General features: G+C 35.3%; 1 protein-coding gene across 10 annotated transcripts in view; it reads left to right on the top strand.

Annotated features, from left to right (window-relative positions):
• The window catches only part of LOC112673404 (WD repeat containing planar cell polarity effector), a 424,409-nt gene that overhangs the window by 338,906 nt on the left and 73,081 nt on the right, over positions 1–12,422 (top strand). For 8 of the 10 annotated variants that reach the window (XM_035721693.2, XM_035721691.2, XM_035721688.2 and 5 more), the window contains one exon: positions 9,169–9,234. The exons of the other annotated variants lie outside the window; for them this stretch is intronic. In XM_035721693.2, the coding sequence (XP_035577586.1) occupies positions 9,169–9,234 (66 nt within the window). The remainder of the gene's footprint in view (positions 1–9,168; positions 9,235–12,422) is intronic. 10 annotated transcript variants of the gene reach the window in all.

Raw genomic sequence — 12,422 nt, 5'->3', positions numbered from 1 at the left:
GCCAAATCTTAGGCTATATACAGGTGAAACTGCAATAACCCTGTCAATCTGAGGAAAATAGAAATGATACAGGAAATTGTACTATGACCTTTCTGAAGGAATGAAATGAGAAATGAATAATAAAATAAAAACTAAAAGACCCGTTGGGGTGCATGGCTGGCACAGTAGTAAGAACATGCAATTCTTGATTTTGGAGTTGTAAGTTCAAATCTCACATTGGGTGTAGAGATTCTTTTTTTAATTAAAAGTCCTGTTGCCTGGAAACTTGAAACATAGTATTGAATATTCTTAGATCAAGTTAAATTGCAGAATTTCTTAAAAATAAAAATAAATAAATTCTAATGTATCAAAATCTCTGACTTACCACAGGAAAATTTATAATATTTAAGTTATATTAAAAATGAAATTCAAAGACTCATACAGGACTTAAAAGCTAAGAAACAGCAACAAAGCAATCTTCTACCCCCCCCCCCAAAAAAAAGACAGAAGGGAAGACTGAATAAAGGTAAAGCAGAAATTAACACTAGAATTTCTTTCTAGCATTTAATTTCTAGAAATTGAAGCTAGAAAACAGAAAAATAAGCAGAATAAATCCAAATTTGGTCATTAAAAAAATCATCATCATAGACAAAAAGGAAGGACACACAAATACATAGAATAGACATGACAAATGGGGAATGATGATCAAAACAGAAGAAACTGAAAGTATCATAAGAGACTGTTGTACAGAATTCTGCGAATAAGTTTGAAGACTTCATTGGAATGGATAATTTCTAAGAAGACTATAATTTATCCGACCAGCATTAAGTCTTAAATGGCAAGTTACCATAGAAGAAAATAGAAGAACTAACATGCTCTCCCCTTACACTAAAATACCTCACCCCAGTAGGAAAATTCTACTAAACATGTAAAAATCAGGGATACCTGGGTGCCTCAGTGGTTGAGCAGCTGCCTTCAGCTCAGGGCGTGATCCTGGGGTCCTAGGATCGAGTCCCATATCAGATTCTCTCTCTGCCTATGTCTCCACCTCTCTCTCTGTGTTTCTCATGAATAAATAAATGAAATCTTTAAAAATAAATAAACATGTTAAAATCAGTATCTCAATAGCAGTTAAACTTTTCCAGACCATTAAAAAAAGGGCAATTTCAAAGGTCCTGTTATATGAGTAAACCATTGATTTTGTAACCATTGATTTTGTACTTCAGACCATTCTCACTTACGAATATCATTCTAACAACTCTTAAAATGAAACATTAGCAAATGGAATCCAACAGAACATTTTTAAAAAATCATGACCAAGTTTGGTTTATTACTATTTGCAAGAATGATTTTACATTAGGAAATCCATTAATTCGGGACACCTGGGTGGCTCAGTGTTTAAGCATCTGTCTGCCTTCGGCTCAGGTCATGATCCCGGGGTCCTGGGATCGAGTCCCACATCAGGCTCCCTGTAGAGAACCTGCTTCTCCCTCTGCCTATGTCTCTGCCAATCTATGTCTCTCATGAATAAATACAATCTTTTTTTTTAAAAAAAGGAAAGCCATTAATTCACTATATTCATAGAACTAAGAAGTAAAACCTTATGATCTTTTCCACAGAGAAAGGGCATTAGGCAAAATCACTCTCCCTGAGTTAACTTATAAATTTAATACCATCAGACATCCCCCTGCCCGTTATCAACAAGTTACTTCAAAATTCTTTAGAAAGATAAATAAGCAAGAAAAGCTGGAAAATCCTGCAAAAGAAGAATGAGAGGGATCTGGTCTCACAGACATTTAAGGATACCTTAGAGAAAGACTCTATAATTAAAAGTATTATATTGGTATCCCAATTGGACAGAGTAGACAATCCCTATAGAAATTTAGTATGTAGTAAAAAAAAAAAAAAAGAAAGAAATTTAGTATGTGGTAAGAGCAGTTCAAATCAGTGAGGTAAAGATTATTTCAACTTTTTAATAAGTGGAGTCTAATAAAGTGGAAGGACTTCACTGCATTTGTTAAAATATAATTGGACTCACTCCTCACACCATAATGAATTCAAGAAGGATAAAGGATTTAAATCTAAACCATGTAAACATTAGAAAAAACATGGGTGAAGTCCAGTATAAGCTGGGAATTAAGGAAACTTTCTAAAGAAGAGTCATAGGCAAAATGGATCCTCCAAAGATGTCCATATGTGAATCCCTAAAACCTGTGAATATGCTATGCTACACAGCAAAAGAGACTTTGCAGACGTTATACCAGAATTCTTTAGATTGGCAATTTTATGACTATGTTTCATAATTTTTAGAAACATATGTGTGTGTGTATATATAAATATATATATTTCCCAGAGTTAGGTAAAAGTCAGAAGGTAAAGGGAAAAGTGACAAATGTAATAACCTGAAATTAAAATATTTTACAAGGAAAAAAACAACATTAAGTAAACTTTTAAGATATGACTAATGGCAATTGGAGAAGGACAAACCATTATATGGTCTAATTCACTTGGGGAATATAAAAAATAGTGAAAAGGAATAAAGGGGAAAGGAGAGAAAATGAGTGGGAAATATCAGTGAGGGTGATGGAACATGAGAGACTCCTAACTCTGGGAAACAAACAAGGGGTGGTGGAAAGGGAGGTGGGCGGGGGGATGGGGTTACTGGGTGACGGGCACTGAGGGGGGCACTTGATGGGGTGAGCACTGGGTGTTATGCTATATGTTGGCGAATCGAATTCCAATAAAATATATATATACACACAAAAAATATATGGTTAATGGAAAAATATTTGCAACTTCCATGAATAAAAATTTAATGTCTCTACGGGTGCCTGGTGTCTCAGTTAAGCATCCAACTTTTGATTTCAGCTCAGGTCATGATCTCAGGATAGTGAGACTTAGCCCCACATCAGGCCCTGTACCGAGTATGAAGTCTACTTAAGAGTCTTTCCTTCTGTCTTCCCACTGCTTGTGCTTTCTCTCAGATTTAAAAAAAAAAAAAAAAAGTGTCTCTAATATATTAAGAGCTTCTAAAATAAAGAAAAAGACCTACATTTCTAGAGAAAAAATGGGTTAAGTATAGGAACAGAAAGTTCCCATCAAATTAAAACCACCCTGAGATATTTTCCAGCTGTTAGATTCTAAAAGTCTGACGGTACATTCTGTTGGCAAGGCTGGAAGGATGAATACATACACTGCCAGTGGGAATACAAAATAATATTAAGTCCTATAGCAGAGAATTTGGCAGTATCTAATAAATCAGTGATCCAGAAATCTCACTTCTAGAAACCTAACCCAAAGACACCCTCATCATAAAAGAAAAAAACATACACATATATATGGAAAGCTGAATGCACAAAACTATCCATTATAGCACTGTTTATCTATTTTTGTTTAAATTTTTATAATAGTTACTACAGAGAGAAGAAGGAACCAGGGAGAAGGGTACAGGTGTGGAACATAGATTTCCTCGAGTATGCCTTTCTTTATAGACTGGACACTGGAATCATTAATTTTACATAACTATAAAACAAAATAAGCTTTAGGAAAAAAGTAATTCTAAAATGAAGCAAAGCTACTAGGTATCCAATTATTGCCATAATCACAAAGGAATTGTTCCAAGTGACTTTTAAAAATACGTATTTGTAACTGTACACCTCAAATAGATATACCCCAAGGATAAAAATAGTCTTTCAAATAAATCTTCAACTGTTTTATAATCGTATCAGCGGCAGTATTATTGAGAATACAAGAGTCACACGTGTGGCACAGGATAAAGCAAATGAACACTTACGATAATATTAAGGACTAGAATTTTCAACATAGGAGAATGGCGATATAAGTACAGTAACACTGATGTAAAAGAAAATCACTGTAGACCTGAACTGACAATATCAGTATTAATTAATGATGTAGTTTCTATTTTTTTTTTAAAAAGAGAGAAACCAAACCAAGCATCAAACAAGACTACACGAACAAATGGAAAGATATTCCATACTCGTAGACTGGAAAAACCAATATTGTTAAAATGTCATACTACCCAAAGCAATCTGGGGACACCTGCATGGCTCAGTCCGTTAAGAGCAAGAGCAAGAGATTTCAACTCAGGTGGTGATCTTGGGTCATGAGATTAAGCCCCACTTTGGGCTCTGTGCTGGGCATGGAGCCAACTTAAGATTCTCTCTCTCTCCCTTGCCCCTCTCTATCCCTGCTTGCTCTCATTCTCTTTCTATAAAACAAAAATTAAAAGAACAAAAACACCCAAAGCAATCTACAGGTTCCGTACAATCCCTATCAAATATCATCAACAGCATTTTTCACAGAACTAGAACAAAAAATGCTGAAATTTGTATGGAACTACAAAAGACCTCAAATAGCCAAAGCAATCCTGAGAAGAAAAGAATAAAGCTGGAAGTATCACAATATACTTGTAGTATATACAAGATATACTACAAAGCTACAGGAGTCAAAACAATATGATACTGGCATAATAACAAACACACAAATCCATGGAACAGAATAAGAATCCAGAAATAAACTCATACTTTTATATTCAATTAATCTACGACATAGGAGGCAAGAATACACAATGGGTAAAAGACAGTCTCTTCAACAAATGGTGTTGGAAAAACTGGACAGCTACATACCAAAGAATGAAAATGGACCACTTTCCTAAGCCATACATAAAAATAAACTTAAAATGAATGAAAGACCTAAATATGAAACCTGAAACCATAAAACTCCTAGAAGAATATATAGGCAGTAATATCTTTGACATTGGCCATAGAAACATTTTTCTAGATATGTCGCCTCTGGCAAGGGAAGAAAAAGCAAAATTAAACTTTTTAAATAAAAAGTTTGTGCACAGTGAAGGAAACCATCCACAAAACAAAAAGACAACCCTAATGAATTGGAGAAGATATTTGTGAATTACATATCTGATAAGGGGTTACTATCCAACATATTTAAAGAAGCTACACATCTCAACACTTCCCCCAAAATAATACAACTGAAATTTGAGCCAAGGACCTAAATAGAAATTTTTCCAAAGAGGTCATACAGATGGCCATTGGACAAATGAAAAGATGCTCAACATAAGTAATCATCAAACTGAAACCACAAAGACATACATGCCACCTTACACCTGTCAGAAGATGAGAAGGAACATGTTAGAGAGGATGTGGAGAAAAAGGAACACTTGTGCACTGTTGATGGACATGCAAATTGGTATAGCCACTGTGGAAAACAGCATAGGGACTCCCCAAAAAATTAAAAATAGAAATAACATACAATCCAATATTTCTACTACTACATATTTACTTAAAATGAAAACACTGGGATCCCTGGGTGGCACAGCGGTTTGGCGCCTGCCTTTGGCCCAGGGCGCGATCCTGGAGACCTGGGATCGAATCCCACGTCGGGTCCCAGTGCATGGAGCCTGCTTCTCCCTCTGCCTATGTCTCTGCCTCTCTCTCTCTCTCTCTCTCTCTCTCTCTGTGTGTGTGTGTGCGACTATCATAAATAAATAAAAATTTTTAAAAAATGAAAACACTAATTCAAAAAGATATATGCACCCCTATATTTATTACAGCATTATTTACAATAGCTAAGATATGGAAACAAACCAAGTGTCTATAATGAGTGGGTAAAGATGTGATATCTACACACATGCACATGCACACACACAGTACACTCGATAGTATTATTTGATTATTAAAAAAAGAATTAAATCTTGCCATTTGCAACAAACAACCTGGATGGACCTAGGGAGTATAATGCTAAGTGAAATAAGTCAGTCAGAGAAAGACAAATACCATATGAGTTCAGATATGGAATTTAGGAAACAAATGAACCACCAAAGAAAAAAAAGAAACAAGAAAACACTCTAAAATACACAGAACAAACTGGTGGTCGCCAAAGAAGAGGTGGATGGGGGAACTCAATTACACTTAATTGATAAGCGCTGAGTAAATGCATAGAATTGTACATCTCAAACTAGTATGTTAATTATACTTCAATAAAAAAATAATAAAAAAGGGGAAGCACCTTTTAAGAGAAACAATATATAATATTTCAAATAAAATGATCTGTCTAGGATTTGCTTCAATTATTATTCCAGTGGGTAGAGGATGGAAAGGAAATAAGATTGACCAAAACCGGTAATTGTTGAATCTGGATGATGGAGAATTAGCTAAGGGTTCATTATTCTCTTTGGATTCAAACATGTTGAAATTCCATGACAAGATGTGTGGAGGTGTGGGGGGGGGGGGCGCTAGGGGGTATGTTTAAATAAACTGGTATAAATAAAAATACCCTTGTAAATATCTTTGTACACATTATGCTGGGGTTTATATAGGACAAATTTCAAGGTATAGTATTCCTAGACCAAAAATAAATATTTTTGTTTTTATGGATACTGCCAAATTTTCTTTAAGTGTTGATTTACCAACAATATACAATCAACAATATACAAATGCCCATTTCTAAAACCCTCACCAACAATCTGAGAAGTTAGATGACCTGCCTAAGATCAGATTGCACAGCCAAGAAGAATAAAACTCAGATAATGGTCAGTAATTATCATATTGCCTTAGGCAGTAGTTTAAATTTGCAATTGAGTTAAAAAAAAAAAAAGATGTGTGCTAAGAAAACTTATTACTGCCCTACATTTGTCTTCTGAAATAAATGGCACTATTTCCTTGGTTATCTTATGCACTGTTCTTTGAATCTGTCTCCTCTTTTGTTGGCTTTGTGCCTTCAAAGGAGATGTCCGTTCCAGTCAAATCTCCCAAAGATTTTCTGGGTAAAACACATTTCAAGATGTGCAATACACGGAAGAATGAAAATCTTTTATAACATTGTTTGTTAAACTGACAGCTCTACTTAACAGAAGCCATTAAAATATTTACAAAGTAGCAGCTGCTCTTGTAAAAAAATACAGCTTTTTGGAGGCATAAAAATAAACAAGTTGATAAGTACAAGGTAAGCCATTTGACAGCTTCTTTGTGTACATTGCACAATATACAGAAAATTCTGATATTTACAGAGCAATTATACTATAAAGCCTTTTAAGTTAAAAGGACACAGACCAAGTAAGAACTGTTTACAAGAATTCTTCACACTGATCTTTTAAACGATTTAGAAAGCCTCCAGACATAATCTTTTAAGAAGTGTTAGGTTTTTGGTGTTTTTCTTTTAAATAAGCTTTGTTCTTAGAAGATAATCATATACATGTATACATCTATAAACTGAAGTGGGCATATGGACTACCAGTTAAAAATCTTTGTTCCAAGAAAACAAAACAAAATTCTAGATAATTCCTGCTTTCTGGTAAACACATAAAGTTCCCCAATTCAGTAACTTTTAGCCCAAACCCTTACTCTTTCTGCCTATGGAACACAAATACATGACTATAAAAGTAATAGATCACTAAGGCTATATGACCTCTCCCTCCCCTACCCTTTGGCTCTATTCCAAACAAAATTCTGCCTCTTTGTAGTTTGCTAGTTTAAGACTTTATGCTTTGTTAAGTAGGTGGCACCAAACTACTAGCCATGCCTACAGTCTTCCCAGAAACTTAGTAACTCAATATTATATTTTTAAATTACACTACACTAATATAGCTATAATGTAAGACCATCTGACTTACAACGGTTAAGAATAATGAGACTGTTGAATTAATCCTTTTTTACTAACTAACTGTTCTTCCCTTCTGCTGACATTTCCCCCAACTGCAACAATAATCATTTGCTGCTACTGTGGATCTCACTTACACTTTATATTCAAGGAAGCACAATTTAAGCATTTTTAAAAGCACAAATGACCCAAAATAAGCCCTTTGGTATCCTCTGAGAACTTTTTTCCCTGCCTCTATGTTGTTACCCTACTTCTCCTGACCATTTTCCCTATCCTGCTATCAAACCATAAGCCCATCAAGGACAGGGATCATGTCATTTTCATGTTTATATCCCCAGTCAGTAGAGCAACCTGCATAGAGCAGACTCTCAATAAAAGTTTGCTTATGTGGATAACCAAAACTTACTTTCACATTTGAAAACGGAACCACCTGAAAGCTCTGTTTACTGACAGATTTATACATTTTCATTTCAGCTTTATGAATAACAAAGAGCAAAAATGGCACATGCAATGGTATTCTGGAAAATAAGTTTGCTGGTGCAAATACTTCCTAAGGGGCACCTGGGTGGCTCAGTCAGTGAAGCATCTGCCTTTGGCTCAGTCATGATCCTGGTGTCCTGGGACTAAGTCCCACACTGGGCTCCTTGCTCAGCGGGGAACATCCTTCTCCCTCTCACTCTTGCTCACTCTCTGTCAAATAAACAAATAAAATCTTTAAAAGAAAAAATGAAAACACTTCCTACAAACATTTTCATCATCCTTAAGATAATACTAGCAGATCGCCAAGCAGAATTTATTACTGAAAATTATTGCACTCCAAACCACATCTATTTTGTCAGGGACACGAAAAAAATTGGTAACACCAGAAATTGGGAAAAGGACTCAATGTGAGAATAAATGCAATCATCTTTGTCTACATAAAAGCATTGTTTGGGGCAGCCTGGGTGGCTCAGCGATTTAGCGCCACCTTCAGCCTAGGGTGTGATCCTGGAGACCCAGGATCGAGTCCCACGTCAGACTCCCTGCATGGAGCCTGCTTCTCCCTCTGCCTGTGTCTCTGCCTCTCTCTCTCTGTGTCTCTCATGAATGAATGAATGAATGAATGAATGAATAAATAAATAAATAAAAATAAATTTTTAAAGGCATTGTTTTTACCTGTTACAGTTTTACACACACATTGTGGAAACTAGTGACTTCACTTGTGGAATGAGTGAATTCAGCAAGATAGGAATCTTTAGGCCCCTGTTCTCCCATAAAGTCACCAATTTAACAGCAACATAAGGAACAAAATACCTTTGTGAGAACTCTAGAAACTAGTTAGGGGACTACAGCACCCACACCAGTGCATAAACAAGAAAAGTGGTGGCTTCCAATAAAAGTAAAAGGGCTCATTGCATGTTGCTCACCCTACACAATACCCCTCCCCTTGGGTAGTGTGGTACAATAGGAAGAAGCCAGCCCCTCCCTTGAGATAGAAAGAATAGAGGGAAACTTAAGTACAGTGTTCTGGCTTCTTTGGGAGCTGCACAAGGAACTGATTTCTGTCCTTCCTAGCTTGGAGTGTTGATGAGAAGGCCAGCAGCACAGTCTGCATATCAGGCTGGAGACCACTGAAAACAGGTGAGGACCTTGGTGTGAAGGCCTTGGTGCAGAGCCAAGGCTCTTCAGTCATGCAAGCAGGCACCACGAGGCAGGACAAGAGAATAGAGCAGAGGAATTAAACAGAAATAGAAATTGAAATCTCCTGAGGGGGAAAAAAAACTGGGACATCAAGATAGGCAAAAGCACACACTAAAATAAAATACACTAAATGTCCTAATATATACTAAAATAAAAGCTCACATACAACCTCAAAGACACATCAAAAGGTCTGAGAGGCCCCAGAACTGCTAGAGTTAGTCTGTTTGGTGAAGATCTTTCCCTGAACAAAACAAGTCCATAAGGACTAGAAGAGATGACTATTTTTTTCCAATGAGAAAAATCTCAACAAAAGGTCACAAGGCATACAAAGAAACAGGGAAACATGATCTGATCAAGGATTAAAAATAAGCCCCGTAAGTTGAAGAAGGGAAATACACATCTATAAAGTTCCTAAGAATTTAAAATAACTGTCAAAAATGATCAATAACGTTAGATAGAACACAGACAACTACACAAATCAGGAAAACAACCAATACATGAACAAAATGAGGATATCTGTGAAGAGAGAGAAAATATTTCAAAAAACCCCCCACAAATTCTGAAGCTGAAAAATACAATAACTGAACTGAAAAATTCACCCAAGGAGTTCAAAAACAGACTTCTTCAGGCAGAAGAAAGAACTGGCAAACTTGAACACAGGTCATTTGAAGTCATTGAGTCAGAGAAACAAAAGGAAAAAAGAATGAAGAAAAGTGAAGAGAGCCTAAAAGTCTTATGGGACACCATCAAAGTGGCCAACATATGCATTATAGGAGTCCCAAAAGGAAAAGAAGGACCTAGAGCTCATTTAAAAAAGAATGACTGAAAATTTCCTAAATCTTAGGAAAATAGGAAAGAAATGAAAACACAAACTCAAGAACTCAATGAACTCCAATTAGCTAGCATAAACACAAAGAGACCTACATTGTAATCACACTGTTAAAAGTCAAAGAGAATCTTAGAGACACAGCAAGAGAAAAATGACTCATGATGTGCAGAGGAGCCTTGGTAAGATTATTAGAGTTCTCAGCAGAAACCTTGCATATTACAAGAGAATGGGGTGATATACTAGGAGTGCTACAAGAAAATAGCTGTCAACCAAGATTATTGTGTCCTGTAAAAATGTGCTTTGAAACTGATGAGAAATTAAGATCCTCCCACATTAAACAACAGCTGAAGGAATTCAGTACCTGCCATACCAAAAAAAAAAAAATTAATTAATACTGCAAATTAAAAACAGAAAAATGATGGACAGCAACATGAAGTAGAACATGAAAGTATAAAGTTACCCAGTAAAGAAAGGTAAATAAATGGGCACATACAGAATCCTGTATTACTATGAGTTTGCTGCATAAATCTACATTTAATTCTTATGAGAGTATAAAAAGCAAACCCCTCCAAAAATCCTGTAAATTTGTGTTAACAAGTATACAATATATAAAGATATAATTTCTAGCAATAACAAATGGAGGGGCAGAACTGTAAAGAAGTAAGGTTTTGGTATGTAATTAAAATTATCAATTTAAAATAGATTTTTAACTTTTAAGATATTTTATGTAATCAAAATTATAGACAAAAGAAAAACTATAGAATACACAAAAAAGTAAATGAGAAGAAATCCACAGCATATCACTAACAAAAACAAAAACAAAACACCCACAAAGAAATACAAAAAAAAAAATGTACTAAGAGATATAAGGACCAAAAAGCTGTAAGACATTTGAATACAAGTAATAAAAGGCCATGGTAAGTCCTTCTGTATCAGTAATTATATTAAATATAAATAGATTAAACTCCCCAGTCAAAATACATAGATTGGCTAAGTGGATTAAAAAAAACAGATCCAACAACAGGCTGAAAATGAAAGGATGGAAAAAGATATTTTGTGCAAATGATAACAAGTGGGCAGAGTTGTCTGTACTAGTATCAGACAAATAGACTGTAAGTCCCAGTGTCCAGAGGCCCATGAACCAGGAGTTCCAATGTCACAAAGCAGTAGATGGATATACCAGTTGAAGAAGAGAGAGACAATTCGTCCTTTCTCTGCCCTTTTGTTTTTTTTGGGCCTTCAACAGACCGGATGATACCTGTCAACATTAGTGAAAGTGGACTTCTTTACTCAGTCTACTGATTCAAATGCTACTTGCTTCCTGAACCCACTCAAAGACACACCACAAAATAACATTTTACTGGGTATCTGAGCATACCTTAGGCCAGTCAAGTTGATACATAAAATTAACCACCATGATATGGAAATTAAGGAACACTTTTTAAATAACCAATGGATCAAAGAAGAAATCACAAGGGAAACTAGAAAATATCTTTAGACAAATGAAAATGAAAACACAACATACCAAAATTTATGGGATGCAGCAAAAGCAGTGCTGAGAGAAAAGTTTTTAACAGTCAATGTTTACATTAAAAAAAGAGTAAAGATCTCAGATCAACAATCTAACTTTTATATCTCAGGAACTAAAGAAAAAAAAGAACTAAGCCCCAAGTTAACAGAAGGAAGGAAATAAAAAAGATCAAAACTGAAATAAATTAAATGGAGACCAGAAAAACAATAGAAAAGATCAAGGAAATCAAGAGGTGTTTTTTTTTTTTAATCTTCAACACAAATTGACAAATCAAAAGCTAGATTAAGAAAAAAAGAAATGAAAAAAAAGAAAAAAGAAATGACTCAAAAATGACAATAAAAAATGAAAGGGGCTATTACAACCAATACCACAGAAATAAAAAGGATTTTAAGTGTACTATGAACATTTAGATGCCAACAAATTATAAAACTGTAAATTATAGAAATTGTAGAAATGGATAAATCAAAAAGAAAAGTCAGGACTTGACAGCTTCAATGGATTAGGATATCCTACTACACATTTAAGGAAGAATTAACACCAATCCTCCTCAAACTTTTGCAAAAAACTGAAAAGGAAACAACATCCCAAACTCATTCTTTGAAGCCATCATTATTCTGTGTAGGAACGCTGACAATACTGATTCCATCTGGTTCACGTTCACTCAATAACCTCCCTTGGGGTTATGTGTTCCAGGCCCACTTGAGATTAATATACATACCTTCGAAATCCTGCCAAGGCTAGGATGGGGAGACATGTTCTGGCCTCCCA

The sequence above is a fragment of the Canis lupus genome, chromosome 10 (assembly GCF_003254725.2).
Source record: "Canis lupus dingo isolate Sandy chromosome 10, ASM325472v2, whole genome shotgun sequence".
NCBI lineage: Eukaryota > Metazoa > Chordata > Mammalia > Carnivora > Canidae > Canis > Canis lupus.
The sequence above is the reverse complement of the archived record's forward strand: the minus strand, read 5'-3'. Positions and strand labels throughout refer to the sequence as shown.